The sequence below is a fragment of the Heloderma suspectum genome, chromosome 5 (genome assembly GCF_057233095.1).
Source record: "Heloderma suspectum isolate Gila_16-S chromosome 5, 16-S_ref, whole genome shotgun sequence".
NCBI lineage: Eukaryota > Metazoa > Chordata > Lepidosauria > Squamata > Helodermatidae > Heloderma > Heloderma suspectum.
The window spans coordinates 102,476,562-102,492,724 of record NC_139462.1 but is presented as its reverse complement, the minus strand read 5'-3'; the positions used below and the strand labels follow the sequence as shown (position 1 = coordinate 102,492,724).

Below are 16,163 nucleotides of genomic sequence, written 5' to 3'. Positions count from 1 at the left end.
TGGAGTGGTTGGCAAGCCACCCACAACCCTAAAATAGCCCATGGGTTCTGGGTGGCTTGTCAACCACCCCAACAACCCTCCCTCACCGGGTTTGCACATACTGAGAAGCTATGGTGCCCCCTGCTGTGCCCCGAATATTCAGAATGGCAGCAGACACTGCATCAATAAAACCCCACAGGGAAATTAACCCATGATGGCTTCTCGTTACATGCGAACCAGGTCAGTGTGTATTAACTTCCAGACAGGCCTCAGGATCTTTTCCTTAGAAGAATATAGGAAGAGAGCTAAAGGGAATCCAACTCCAACCCCTCATCCCAAATCAAGACCATCCACCTACCACTCAAGACAGATCAACCTACATAAACCAAACAGTGGTTCACCACAAAACAAGCAAGTATGCTGCAGATAGGTAGCTGAGAGAAAAATCCTTCATAACTGAATATGGTGATCAGCCACATTCTGAGTGAAAAGTTATCTGCTGGATCATCCTTAGTTTGCTCCAGCGGTAGCTCCTGGTGCAGCTTGCCAAACTACTTTTTATATTTAATGGGAATTCAAAACAGTTTGGCACCTTACCTGGATAAGCCATAAAAGATGATGGTAGGTAGGTAACAAGTTACGTCCAGGGCTACCTCAAGGTTTTTGCCTTGAGCAGTGGTATCTCCACACAGATGAGGATGTGTAACACAACCTCCTGTAATGCTGACGATTCTAGGATGGCACCACAGTTCATATCGGGCCAGCCCAGAACGCCCCCTTTGGATTGGATCGTTCCAGGACACTGCCCACCCCAGCTATGCCCAACAAACCAATACTTCCCTGTGTTACTGAACAGAGCTAAAACATTTTCACAATGTGGATTGTTATAAGGTCTAAAAAAGTATCAAGATGCAGAGAAGTTTATACAAAAAGGGTGGGGGGTGGGGGTTAAATAGATGCCTGCTATATTTCCCTTTCAACGCTTACAAGGATTTTATTGCGAATTGGTGAGTGGGCCAAAGAAGAATTACCTGGAAACCAATGACTTGAAGTTCATTATGAAGGTCATCAAGGAGTCTCCTGCCATCAAAGATGAAAGCTGGCTTCAGCATTTTCTTGTGAATGTGCTCGTAATCCAACTCCTGCAAATGACCCCAGAGACTGTTTCAGTGACGGGAGTTACTACCCCTTTGATTTTCTGCATGTTTCTATTTTTCATTTTGTATACCTTAAACATGTCCCACTCTGTGCAGATAACAAGCGCATGGGCTCCATCACAGGCTTCATAGGGATCTTTGCTAATGGTGACCAGTCGAGACACTAGTGAAAGTAAAAAAAGAAAAGAAAAAGTAGCACTACACTGTGAGTACCATCTGGCCAAATTTAACCACCTTTAAGTCCTGTTGAATTCAGTGGGAGAGATTTAAAAATTTTGCATAACTGTCCCTTTGAAAACAGTCCTATTTGTTTTCAAAAGGCCAGCTGTGCAAGTCCTTAAGGGTGCAATGCTATGTATGTTTAGACAGAAAAAAGTAGGACTTTTTGTTAATTAAAAAAAAGGATTGCACCCTTAAGGATTGTTTTTAAAGGGACCACTGTACAAACAGTCCTATAAAAACCTAAACATGCATTAGATTGCACCCTAGACCTCTCCCATTGAAATGCATTTCTCTGCAGGAGTTTTTTGTGCTGTTCTCCGTACTATGACATTTCAGTGAAGAGTTATAGTCAAGACTGTGTGTACTCTGCATTAATAAATACATAAAATTGTGCACCAAGGAAACTAAGTTCTGTCACCTATATACATTATGCAGGTATGCATAATTTATCTATTTTTGCACAATTTATTCAGCTGTTACAGAGTAAGAATCTCTAGAAAGAAATATAATCCCCTCCACCCCCGGGCAAACCACTGGAAATGTTATTCAACTACTCTTTGGCTTTCAGACATTTTAGCAGTCATTGCTCACACACTTTCAAGCATAATTTTACTGCAATAAGGCCTAGTATCTTCTTTAAAAACAAATGATATCAGAGATTCCTAAGGAGCTTAATTCTGCACCCCATGCTATATTTTGAGCTCTTTTTGTTTGTTTGCTTTGGGTGGGTTGCACTCCACAGAATCACAACACACATAACTGTAGTTACTGTCAAACACATGAGCTCATTTGACCTTTAGGGTCAACATTGAAATGCACTGATGACAGCAGTAAAAAACAAGGCTTTTTCAGGGATTGCCCCAGTTCTGTGGAGTTGCATCTCCCAAGAGGTGATTTTTAGACACCTTTGTAAGGTCTGTTTATTCCAAAATGCCTTTTCCCATGGGGAAGGAGGAACATGCTCTGGTGTTGCGGCTGTTTTAAGGTTATAATTAGCCTGATTGCATTCTATAGACTACATATATTATACAGTCTATAGAGTGGAGGAGCCTGTAAAAAGTAGATCCCACTCACCTTGATCATCCTCTGAAACACCGGGGTGAGAAAGATCCAGAATGATTTGTTCCCTCAGCACTTTGGGGTCATAGATGTGAAGTTTTGCACCTTCATCCATTAAATACTTGCTGATGTAAATGCTGGAGGATTCTCTAAGAATAACATCAACAGCTTTTTACAGAGAAGACTTCACAAGACAATTACATTGAATAACTACAAGCTGCAATGTCACTTCTGGGATGTAGGTGGACAGAAGGCAGACTGTGGCCTATAGGGTCACAAGTAACCCTACAATCCTCAACAAACTTAATAAAGAGTAATTCCCATTGAGCATAGTGGGACTTACTTTTGAGCAAACATGAATTGGATTGCTAGCAACTGTAAAGCTAGCAACTGGACACCTATCAGTCTGTCCTCTAGTCCCAGAAAATATCTGATCATGGAAGCTAGAAATATAACATTGATTCAGAAAGCTCAGGAATTAGATGATGCGTATGTTTTCTGCAAAGGAAATGACATAATTTACACCACAATCAGAGCCATGCAGAGAAGCAGTGTCCTTGGTTGTCATAATCTTACAATGCAAGAGGAATTGTTACTAACAAAAACAGAAGAACATAAACAAATATACATGCAGCAGCAACAGATTCAGCTACTCCCCCCAGCCCCAGCTGCTATCATGACATTTTCTAGGTCCTATATTCTGCAATGTAAATGTCTCCTCCTTGCTTATTAAATCTCAGTGGTTAACAGAAAGTGCTGACAGATCAAACTGTAAACCAGGGTATCACTGCTGAGTTACACCACTTGCAGATTCTGTTAATCCTAAAGACATAAAAAGCTGAAGAGTTGCAACTGTACGTCAAAGGTTACTAGAACAGAAGGTATGAAGATTGCAAATTTTCCCCTTCCCTGCTTGCTGCAACTGCTTTGACTAAATGTATGAGCTAACTTAGCCTTCCCCAACATGGTGCCTTCCAGATGTGCTGGACTACAACTCCCAGCATCCCTGGATGCTTGGAAGTTGTAGTCCAACATATATGGAGAGCACCAGTTGGAGAAGGCTGAGCTAACTGATAAAATCAAATTCCCAAAAGAGAGGTGGGGGGAAGAAGGCACGTGTGGTCTACATTACATAGTGCAAATAGTTAATTCCTGTAGAGGCTGCAACCTCACAACACTGGCTTGCAGAGTCAGGATCCCCACGCTGGGCAGCCAATATGGTGCTGAAGTGGACAGAATATCAGACTTTGATCTAGGAGACCTGGATTGGGCCTCTGATCAAGAAGAGTCTCTCTCAGCCATGACGCTCACTAGGTAATTTGGGGCCAGTCATTTACTCTCAAACTAGCCTACCTCACAAAGTTGTTATGAAGATTTTTTTTTAAAAAAACCCACAGTAGCCACCTTGGGCTCCTTGGAGGAAGGGTGGATTTCTAAAATGCGATAAACAACTCAATCCTCAAAACTATCTCATGGCACCTGGCATGTGCAAACATCAAGAACATATCACCAGCTCTTCGGTGAGTCCACAAGCATTCTTATCTGCTATGAGTCACTCACAGAACCATTAATGGGAAACAGTTTTGACATTACACTGTCATGTACCAGTCTCCAGACTTCTTTGAAATTTGTCTTTGGTTCTTCCTCATCCACTTTCTCTATATGCATATTATTTCAGTGTTTAACACTAGCCAAAAGTAAACCGTACTTTTAACTTGTGCCAGAACTGATCTTCCAGGTTACAGTTCGTATGATAAAAACCTGGCCCTGACTGCACACAATGAGTTCAATTTACATTACAACTGGACACATAGCTAAGCTTCCACTGGATGGTCTGTTGCATTCATCTGTGATTAGGCTTATAGCACTAAAAATCAATTTGGCTGCACTATAGACCAAGCAGATGAACATGCCCGGCCACTGATAAATGTGCTCTGATCTCACCACAAGGCTACAAACAATTGCTGGGCAGATTAATCAAAGCACCAAATCATCCAAGCTTGGTTAAATAATTATTTAACAGATCCATTGATTTAACAAGTTCAGGGGAATCTTTATGTCCTATCCAATCTTTCCCCAATATTTTGTTATCCAATTATGTAGGTTGCACTATGAACCAATTTCTCTAGAACAAGGACTAGAAACTTTAAAAACAAAACGAGAGAACAAAAGGCTGAGATATTAAGGAATGCAAATTCTGTGTCAGACACCAGTTTCTAATCAGCCACAGGAACATTCCTGGACACAAGTCCAAAGTCTCCTTGGGCATGCAGAACTAGTTCTGTAGTTCTTGGGATCCTGGGCAGAAAAATACCCTGTTTTACACGGCAGAACTCCTGCGCCTCTTTCTCTAGGAAGCTTTCAGTCTTCCTGAGGAGCACCACTCACATGTCCTTGTGTGGTTACAGGGATGATGGGTGGCCGAAAGAGGCTGGAGATTGTCCAAGGGACATGGGCAAATGGGTGCAAGGACACCCAGAAGCAGGTAGGGCAAAGGAGATCAATGGAACCACGAGGAATTTAGCATCCATTTACCACCACAAATTGCCGCATTGGAAAAGGAAATATATGCTTACAATTAGCCTTGGGCACAGGATTTGGGTTTCCTTTGTGCAGGATTTGGCCTTGTTTTGGGTCAGAGCATGAACCAGCCCAGCTTATGGGTGCTTAGGTGATTTTTACAATTGCTACTCAAGTTCGCTGCATGTTACCTTGTGTCTCCCGTGTCTTTTTTGAATGCAAATCCCAAAATAGCAATCTTCTTGTCAGTGACAGTGTTAAATAAGCTGTCAATGATCCGAGAAGCAAATCTTCTTCTTTGATAGTCATTCATGTCAATCACCTGTAATTGTAAAGGATACAGGGATGGGACTGCAAAGAGCTCCTGTTTGGTACTGATGGAATGTTAACCATAACTGTAATTATTCTGCTCATAGTAAAAGGAGATAGTTAAAAAAAAACTAAGGGAGATTTATGCAGATCAATAAAAAGTACCGGATTGCTTCTTCTGTATTAATGTCCATAATTTCCTGAGCCAGAATCTGCCAAAAACTGGTATCTTATAAGGCTCTCTTGGACAGGAGCAGTAAGATGGCAGCAAGACAGTTTTGTGGGTAAGGGGTAAGACAGGTGTATGGGTCAAGGCACGTAACAGAAGTCTGTGTTGGAGATCCAGATACCCAAAATGCTCATAGAAACTCCTACTCTTGAACATTGGGGGTTGGATCCAGGTTTAGTCATACTCAGAGCAGACCCATTAAAATCACTAACTGAAATCCCATTTATTTCAATGTGTCTACTCCGAGTATGACTTAGCCAGGATCCAACTCTGGATTTTTTCTAATGTATCGCATTCCCTACAATAACGAGGGATACAAACATGCTGTTTTAAATATATATATTAAGAAATGCCTAGTTAATTTTCTGGGCCCATGAGGAGAAAAGAGCAGATCATGTGAGGGTTTCAAGCCTGCAGGATTTTTGACTGCAGCTCTTCCTCCTCTGCCATGGCCCCAGTGCAAGAGGCCGCTCCCCCACCAAAAAGTCAGCAGACAGTTCAGGCTCCCTGCGGGCCTAGCCCCCCCCCCCCCCACACACACACATACAGCTTCCACAGGTGGGCACTGGCTGTGTCTCACATCTATCAGGAAGATTCCCAGCTACACATACACCTATTGTCAGGTCGGACTATACATCCCTCCCTCTGCAAGTAAGTGAGAGCCCACACAATGTGGCTCAGAAGAAAGCTTGCATATTTTGAAAGCTAATACAAAACAAGCATGCTTGCATGTTTTATTGCGCTGCATACATCTCCCTGAGCCTTGACTCTCTTGTCATTCCAATTTCAGAAATAAACATCTGACCAGGGTCTTAGAATTCCAAATTCTGCTCAGGGACTATGTTTGCATAAAAGTCCAACACAAACAACACCAGATACAACAATGAAAAGGCCTGGATTTGCTTGCCAGGTCTGCTGCAGTTTTGCTAAGTCATCCTGGAAGCGAGTTTCTAGATTTCTCTTTGTTTTAGTGTGGAACAAGGTCGGTAGTATTTGCCCCTTGTCCACACTCCACTCTGTCAACAGCTACATTTTATCAAACACCTGAATCCTAATAATTCAAGGCCACTGCAATGTAATGATTTTCCTCCACAGAATGTACCTGTGCAGGAATACTCATGAAAAAGTGGGTATGTTCTACTGCCAACTGGATTTTGCAAGAAAAGGCTTGAGCAAAATAGCTAGAATCCTGTCCATCCCTTTTGATGGATCTTTACAAAAATGCGCATGGATTTTGAATTATGACAATATTTTTTTTCTCATATGCATAAGGGTTGAGCCAGACCCAAAGCTGGGAGCAGACTTCTCTTATTCGCCATTGTAAAGCAAAGAAATGTAAGACGGAAATTGGAACAACAGGCTGCTGAATTCATCAAGAGGTTCAATTCTATCTCTAGAGATAAAGGGTTTGTTTTTTAATCACACTACATGTATTAATTGGCTTACCCAGTGCCGGGATGTTTGCGTTATCAGCAACAACTGTTTTGTGAATGGCTGCTGTTGATAACATCATTGTCACTGTCAGTACTTTCTGCATTTAATTTCCCTCTGACCTCACTGTTTACAATTCTCCTCCACCACCCCCTCCCCCAAATGTGTACTATATGTATTTGAAACTGGATAATACTTCATGCATCTGATGAAGTGTACTGTAGTCAACAAAAGCATATGCCATAATAAATATATTAGTCTTTAAGGTGTCAAAACAAAAAATCTTTTGTTGTTTTGACTTCTCTGAAGACCCCAATATCCCCAGGAGATTCCCCATTCACTATTCTAGAGGCCATGACAGAGACTGTGCCTCTGACGGCACAGTCGACTTCTTGGCCTTGGTTCTCAAAAATTACATCCACACATCAGGCCTGAAATATACTTGGTTGTCCCCGCTGCCATTTCTGACGGGTGTGTATGCATGCCAGTGACAACAAGCTAATACAGAGAGGGTACTCTGTAGAAAAAACACACAACTAGTGGTCCAAGGCCAACCCTCTGGGCTTCCTAATGTTCAGAAAGAACCAGGACCTGATCAGCTTGGGTGGCATCGAGTCCCAGGACGACCTTGTGGTCAAGGTGGGGCAGACTGCTTCAGTTCAAACCGGAACTCGAAGCCAGTCAATAATTTGGTAACAAGAAGGAGCAATGTATGAGTGGATTTATGTAGTTACTGCATATATTAGTCAACCAAGGTTCTCTGGGTGAGGAATTTAAAATAATTTAAAATTAAAAGACTCCCAATAAAAATAGATCACAGCAATATATGTATATGGGTGATGTGAAAGCAGACTTTATTTTTAATTCTTGCAAGTCTCTTGATAACAAGGTGGGAGGATAATTATGTTAGTGACATTCCATTCCAGTGGAATTTCCACTTCCTTATTTCTTACCTGTTGCCAGTAACGAGCGACTTCTGGCAAATTCAGAGCCTCACAAAGATAAACCAAATTCAGAACGTCTTTTTGAAAACAGCTCCCACCAAATCCTGGAAGAGGGGAAAAAACTCAACACTCAGGGATTTCTGAGCAGAACAAGGATTTCTCTCTGTGTACCTGATCCTATGCACATTTAAGCAGGAGCGCACCCCAAAGGGGTCAATGGGGCTTACTCCCAGGTGTGTAAACCAGAGAAGTACCTGATGGGTACCCCATTATTAAACAAATAGCTCAGTTGTTTCAGGTTCAATTATCAGTCTTAAAAATCAGCCAGTTTTAAGAGCCTTCCAAATAAAAGAAGGTCTTAAGGTCTCCCTTCACATGTACTGAAGAAATAAATAGGATTGTATTGCTGGATTCTGAAGCCTAATTACTGTGCTGATGCATGGGACTCGAAAACAAACTCCCCTTCATAAAGACATTGATGGGAAGGTTTTTGTTGATTACAACAGTGAGTTACATTGTTCTGAGTACTTCAGACAGAGAAGCAACTAGGTTTTAAAATAAATAAATAAGCAAACAAGCAAACTAGAAGAGAATCTACACTGGGCAGCCTGATTCTACATTTTCATACAACCGCTAGTTTGTACTACCAAGATAAAGCCACATTCTATTCTCGAAAGGCAGGACAGACCCAGATAGGTTGTTCAACTTCACTTCCTTAAAAAACACCCTCTTACTAATAGGGGACCATGGCACAGGGTTACGCCACTGTTCTTAATTCCAGAGCAAAGGGATCTGCTTAGGGAGCTGTCAGGAGCTTCTCCCCACTATTGCCTATGCCTTTCTTCTCTATCCTACCTCCCCACAACTCCTGTGACAGTTACTGGTCCTCTCTATCATAATAATCTCTACAAACAACGTTAAAGGGGAAAGACCCGTACACTAGCCTGCAGGGCTTTGTACTGCCATAGGTTGCTCTCCCTCACCAAGAGGTCAGACAGCAGTGCATGCAGCCTCCCCTGGATCCTACCTTTCCCCATGCTACGAGCTCCAATGGGACTCAATCTGACTTCGGCATGGGTAGCCAGCATTCTAGTTAGCCCATATTCTGTTCCACAGCACAGTTGAACTATGGTGATGAACTGAAAGTGCATGAGCACCGTTGTATCAGTGGTTGCTTCTGCACCTCTGCAACTGGGCTGAGCTCTTTTGCCAAACATTGGGGACATGTGAACAGGTTTTCGAAAAAGGGAAGATGCATTTGGAAAATGTGGGGAAGCTTTAGCAAATGACTGGGAAAATCTGAGATGAAGGCCAGCTTAAGAATTCCACAGAGCTGGTTGATAAAGGTCTATCGTCTAAAGAGTGCACTGGCTAAAGCGGGGCTGGTGGACTGGGGGGCCTCCAGATGTTGTTGGACTACAACTCCCATGTGGCCATGCTGGCTGGGGGTGATGGAAGCTGGAGTCCAGTAACATCTGGAAGGGCTGCAGCTTGCCCACTCCTGGCCTAAATGCAGCTCTCAGTCACAGTCAAAGAGAGACAAATGTTGCAACTGACCAACGCTGGCTTTCAGAAATTTATTTCCAATTCTTTGGTCCATTCCAATGGCTCTTGCAACCTCTTCAACATCAGCCCCTGTTGCCTCACAAAGGGCACTTATGGAATTGATGCTGCTAATTCTCTGGGCGAGGAAAGCATTAGCTGCCTGGAGATAGAGAGAACAGAAAACAAACCCAGAATGATGAGATGTACAATAGGTAGCCAGTACAATAAGGCAACAGTTACATCAATACTGGCCATGGACACTTTTCTTGGCTCCCTGCCCCTCCTGAACTTTATTGTATGCGTTGATATTTTAAAATTATTTTTATCTAGGAGGCTGGCATGCTGCAAAGCAAAGTGCTGCCTTCCAGTGCCATCATTAAATGGCTTCAAAAGAGTGTCTTTGTATTTTGGAGCTCAGACCCCACTTCTGCCTTGTACTTAGGTTCTTGGACAAGTACTTTTCTTTTAGTCTTGCCCTTTGCTTTCTGGGAAATGAGTGTTTTATGATCAGCCCTGCCCACCCTGGCAACCCTTTTATAAATGGCAAGCCCTTCCATGACAGCCATTTTGTGAGAGCACCCATGACACATTCTCAACATTCCAGATTTTCCCACTGACCCATAAGGTTGGGGATCCTGACGTAATTGTTTTGTCAAAGATATTGACATTTAGTGATTACACCTTGCGAGTAGAAATCAGAAGAGCAGTCGGAAAGCCTTTTTTTTGTGGAAACAGGTAGGCAGTTGAAATATGCTGCTTATCTGTCATTTTGTAATAGTACTGCTCAGAGACTAAGGAAAGATGAAGCTGACACTTCGTACTTCCTTTCCTACACTGATGTGAGAAGGTGGAATGATACCCACCAGTTTGGAAAGTTCAGATGACCAGGTGTTGGTTGTAAGGATCTTCTCCTTGGGCACCCACTGCTCATAAACAGCACACAGAGCATGAACAGCTTTCTGGCCCTCGGGAGTCTCATCTCCACCAATCAGCACCCGGTCTGGATTCTTCAGGTCCTTGATGGCTGTGCCTTCAGCAAGGAATTCTGGGCTTGACAAAACCTGCATACAAAGACCAAAGGCCCATTTAAAGCTCAGAAACAAGAACACGATCCATTCTGTCTAACATGGCTTCGATTTTTACCTGCAAATTTAAGTTGGGCTTCGTGTTGGCATCAAATATACGCCGGATGCTCTCTGCAGCACGGACAGGAACGGTGCTTTTCTCAGTTACAATTTTATAACCATTGGAGTTTTGCACAATCCGTCTTGCACAGGCCTCGATGTATTTCAGATCTGCTGCCCGGCCTTTTCCCATGCCGTAGGTCTTTGTTGGGGTATTAACCTGGTATATGGATAAAGACAAAGGGGAATTCTTAGAAGAGTCTGCTGATATTTTCTTTCTTGGCTGTCATACCATTACATAATACTCCTGTTCAAATTTGGGTAACTAAGAAAACAAGTTTGCTACTTTCTGTGACGGTCCAGAGCTACTGCAGGTTGAATGTGTGTGTGTGTGTACGTGTGTGTTTGTGCATGTGCATATTGTGAGGTAGCAGGTAGGGATTCAGACTGTGCACACTTCCCAAACTCAGGCCAAAGAAAAGGAGTATAGCAGGGGTGCAGAACCTCCATCCTGCAGGCCTAATCCAGCCCACAGAGGCTTATGCCACCTCTGCAGCCCCACGCCTACTGGGGGCTGGGGAGGAGGCTGGAAAGGAATCCCTGCTGTTATCTCCCATCACAGATTGGAGATAACAGTGGGGATTCCCCTGTGCAGCTGCTTCTCTGCACATGAGCTTTGCTAGTCAGGGAAGCCCCGCATGCAATGGAGCTGAGCCAAGCGAGTCCCGGTCACTGCTCTGACAGAGGGGTGATGGGGGCTTGGCTGACTCAGCTTTGCTGCATACCGGCTCTCCTGGTCCCTAGCTGAAGTGGCACTTTAGCCAAGGGAGCACTTCATATCAGGCGTCAGGGGGTGTAGCCACACCAACACTCACCTTACATCATAAGACCTTCAGTTCTGCAACCCTGAAGGGTAGGGTAACTATCAGACCAGCAAAGAGGCCTTGTGAGCAGCAATAGGCCAAAGCAGATCATGTAATGATGCCCGATGCCTATAAACCACGGGTGGGAACCATGTGGCCTTCCAGATGTGGTTGCACTGCAACTCCCATCAGCCCTAGCCAGCATAGCCAACGATTATAGGACCTGCAGTCCTATAACATCTGGAGGGCCACATGTTCCTCATTCCAGCTATAAAAGCTTCCAGATCAGACTTGCTGTCTGGTCTGTTCAGCTCAAGGACTCTACTGCTCTGGCTACAGACTTCCCTTGCATCACATCCAGGAACTTGTCCTCTTGACTTGGCAAGATCTGGGCCTGGCAGTGCAATCCTGCATTCATGCAAGGGGCACAGCCCCTCTCACGGAAGGGTCACAACAGGACAATATGCTTTAGTTTGCAGGATTCCTGCTTTTCCCAAATGAACACACACACACACACACCCTATACGCATAGACTAACTTGTTCAATTGTAACCAAATTTAAAGTAGGTTTGTTGCTCAACACTGAATTAAGGAAAATCTTTCAAGATACAGGAAGAAAATCTTTCAAGATAAAGGAGTCAGGCTTGTTTAAATTTGGCTAAGCTTACATCCCATTTCTGTGAATGGACATAGCCACGAAGAACTCCTCCAACACAGAGAGGTTTCTGTTCCACCCATCTGCCTAGCTGCAGGCTGGGTGAACAGCTAGCAGAGCCATCCATCACGACATGACTACTAAAGAAGCATCACTAGGCTCTTGCAGGATTGATGAAAGGCCCATTCATGGCACCTCTGCAGCTTTTGTGCCAGGCCATCTTTATACTGGCGACAAAGCTGCGACCCTGCGTGCTTCCCAAGTTGCACTGATCCTTCCCCTTTCCTTCGATCGGTCGTCCCGAAAGAGGGTATGAGTGCGCATTCCAGCAGCTTCTGCCTCTGTTTCTCAGACAGTCTATTCCTAAAACACAAGGCCATTCTGAAACCCAGATTAGAGTTCTTCCCTGGCCACACAATTTTTGAGATGAGCTCAGTGGCAGAGCCCACACTCCGCATGTAGAAGGCCCCAGATTCAATCTTCAGAGAGGCCAGGGAAGGAATCCTTCTGACACCCTGGAGAGCAATTGCCAGTCAGTGGAGACCCACCTTCATCAACCCGGTGCCCTCCAGACGTTGGGGACTTCAACTCCCATCAGCCCCAGCCAGCCAAGCCAATGGTCAGGAATGCTGGGAGCTGTAGTCTGACACATCTGGGGAGTGCCAAGTTGGGGAAGGCTGGTGTAGATAATAATGAGCTAGAGAGACCCGACAGCCCAGCTCAGTGTAAGGCAACTTCCTAGGATGCAAAATGCAACATGCATTTAGATTGCAAAAATACCCATGCAGCATTACATTGTCACTTGTGAACAGCATGCACAGGTTGAAAAGGTTGGGACTGCAATCCAAGAAGTAATTTCCATTGAACTCAGAGGGTCTTCTGAGTAAACTTGGATATGATCAGGCCGTGAGTTTCCCTGCAACAAACATGGAACCAGACACATGACCCTTCTTCCATCACCCCTTCCAGGTTTACTTTGGGGAAATCCTGCCATTGCAATGTGCATGCACCATTCCACAATTGTCAGTGCTGTACAAGTATTTTGCTTTTTAATCCGCGTGTACCTGTGGTTGTGGAACTCACAAAATATTGCAGAGGGGAAGCTTTTCTTGCAAGCCCCTCCCCATCTCACCCCCATAACATGAACCTACCAGCTGAGTGTAGCTCATTGTAATAGCCAGAGGAAGAGACCTTACTGTCTTCCACTTCCAACCATTGGCTGTCCTAACAGATCTGAATCATTGAAGGGCAAAACAAATAATTACTTACAGAAATAAACACAAGATCAGCTTCTCTAATGGCATCATCAATGTTGGTGGAAAAAAATAGATTCTTCCCACGGCAGGATTCCACCACTTCCTTTAGCTCTGGCTGGAATAAGGTCAGCAAGTTATTTAATGTACTTTATACCTAAGCAAGCAAAATATATTCTATATAAAATGGATTCCCTCCACTTTCATTAAGATACTTCATCCTATATGTCCGGCATACTGAAGCATCCATATTCTGTACTCTGTGCACACACAGAGACACTTGATGGCAGAGCAGAGAGCAATCCTAGCCCCCAGATCCAATTGCTGAAGGTTAGCATGGGATGGGAGCGGGTGGAGAGAGCACATCCAGCTCAGTGACCCTCTGTACACCCACGGAAAGCTCCATGGGCATAGATCTACCACCAGTGGTGCTTCCACTGGCAGTAGGCCCTGAAATGAAGTATTCCAGAGGCAGGTGAGAGGCAGCCTTAGATCCATTTGATCCCCTACCATTGGTTCCCCCCAAGAGACCCAGGATCATGCCCATTACCTACTTCAACCTGGCATAGGTAAGTTCCTCCCCATTAAATCCAATGGGGGGGGGACTGGGGGCAGGAAGAACTGTTGGAAAACTCTTTGGCAAAACTTTTCCCACCCCTACTTCTTATCTTTGGAAGTGGGAGATCGTCTGCTACTTTATTCCCCCACACCTTGGAACTGAAAGGAAATGAGACCAACCTGAGTTCAGAAATAGCAGGAGAATGAGATATATATAAAATAGACCTCCAAAAGTAATTCTGAACAGTCTCAAACTTGTTGCCATTTGCCAATCCCCACACTTTAGCACCACAAATCATTTGTGCAAGTATTTTGGCTTAAAAAATATTTACAGCTGAAGGTGTGAAGTTACCTTGTTTAGCCCTCGCAAAGTTAATAATAGCATTAGCAGTTTTAACTGGCTGAAGCCTGGCTAACTCAGAGTGGCTTTTCCAACAATGTTTCTCATTAAACTGGATATAAATTGATGGCAGAAAAGTCTCTCCCTGCATCCTGCCTGGTCTGTTTATCCTTGGCTGCCCCTAACCCAGCTTTGCTGCCCATGTGCCAGTTTGTCCCCTAACACGATTCATTCTAATCACACTACATTGGCTCTTCCCTACGAAATGTAGGCTCAAGTTAGAAAGCAAACTTTCCTATACCTAGGAGTGACCCCCCCCTTTTCTTTTTTCTTTTCACAGTTGTACTGCATACCTGAAATGTGACCTAACAGAGATAACTTAACTCTGCCCATCTCATGTATAAATTACAAATCGTGTTTCAAACAAATGCCAGAACCCACACCCAGTTTATGAAGATTAACATTCCAGCAAACAATTTTGATGGGATTCAGATCAGTCACAAAGGCAACAGAAGATTAGCTCGTAGCTGTCAACCATAAAACAAAATCCTCATATGACTGTGATTCCAGAGTCTGGAGCTTCAGGGCTTGAACTAGGAACTTCAGGGATTGAGCCCAACAAGCTCTGTAGGACTGAGTATGCTCAGGCCATACAGCTTTCTTCAGGTACAGAAGGAAATATGAGCACGCAACATCAGCACCTTTGATTGGCTGGCAGCATGAAGCTTCTGGATTGGCCACCCCTGGTATATATACTAGAAGCCTCGCTTTCTGCACTTGCCTGGTCAATGGAACAGTATCTTCTGCCTGCTGTGTATCTGGCTCCAACAACAGGGAACTGGTTGGTAAAACTGTCCTAAGTCTGGCCTCACCAACCAGTGGTTGGTGAGGCCAGAGTCCAAGGTAGATGGGGCCACCCCCTTCTCTCTCTCTCTCTCTCCCCCTCCCCCACCCCTTCCCACCTAGCAGGCTGCCAGGGGAGGGAAAGGTGGGTCTTGCCAGAGGTCTCAACTGCTTTCTCGCAGAAGGCTTTTGAAAGTAGGCCAAGGGTCACATACAGTCCTAGAGCCACAGGTTACGCACCCATGTTTCACATCTGGGATGAAAATCCAACTCATCCATACAAACAAGGGCACAAGGCTTTAACGAAGTCACAACATTTCTTTACAGTTTAGATTACACCAAGAGACAAACTCCAGCAACAGTTTAAGCTGACAAGAATCACACACTCATGTCAACAAATAAGTAAACATTTGAAAGTTCAGCCATTTTAAGGACATCTTACAGAACTCTTATAGCCCCTTACAAAAAAAAGTAAAACTAACATAACATGAAATTTAATTCAATCCTGTACCACAATATGTAAACCACCAGCCTAAGGGGCAGGACAACAGTAGAAGACTATGCAAAATCATCTGTCAAAATGCCCGGCACAGGGCTTTTTAACAGCCCCAGCATTAAGAGTTGGCGCCATTGGGCAGCTGATGAGGGCCCACAGCAGACATCTGATGTTGCCGCCAACTCAAAATGCCAGCCACAGTCTCCAGGGCCTGATATTCCTCTCAATGCCAGGTAGCTTCCCATTTTTCCTTCACTCTACAGCAACACCACATCGGGGTCTGAGGTATTGTGGGGGAATTAAAATGGCCAGTACTAGCCACAGCTGCCACTTTCTGGCTATAATAGCATTTTGGCTGCCTCTGCCATTATCACTGTGGCATCAACGGCAAAAAAAGAGACCACCAAAACCACTATCCTGCTCACTCACAAGCCACCACCAGGTATGGGGAAAGGGGGATCATGCAGGGGGGGGCACCTGGAGGGTCCCACCAAACCTAGGCCTGATCTTCTTTTCAACCGGTGGTATTCACGCAACTGATTGAAGTACCACTGGCTAAAAAGCAATGTGCTGGCACCAACACTTGGAGTGTGAAAAGGAACTGCTCCAACTTGGAGCGACAGTAACCCTTCTCCT

The 16,163-nt window shown here is 44.3% G+C and overlaps 1 protein-coding gene across 1 annotated transcript in view; it reads right to left on the bottom strand.

The window, feature by feature from the left end:
* The window catches only part of UGDH (UDP-glucose 6-dehydrogenase), a 36,622-nt gene that overhangs the window by 5,696 nt on the left and 14,763 nt on the right, over positions 1-16,163 (bottom strand). The window contains exons 3-11 of the mRNA XM_084856900.1: positions 13,307-13,408; positions 10,539-10,739; positions 10,259-10,456; positions 9,408-9,555; positions 7,860-7,954; positions 5,129-5,259; positions 2,433-2,566; positions 1,208-1,299; positions 1,011-1,121 (exon numbers count right to left, since the gene is read on the bottom strand). Of these exons, the coding sequence (XP_084713026.1) occupies positions 1,011-1,121; positions 1,208-1,299; positions 2,433-2,566; positions 5,129-5,259; positions 7,860-7,954; positions 9,408-9,555; positions 10,259-10,456; positions 10,539-10,739; positions 13,307-13,408 (1,212 nt within the window). The remainder of the gene's footprint in view (positions 1-1,010; positions 1,122-1,207; positions 1,300-2,432; positions 2,567-5,128; positions 5,260-7,859; positions 7,955-9,407; positions 9,556-10,258; positions 10,457-10,538; positions 10,740-13,306; positions 13,409-16,163) is intronic.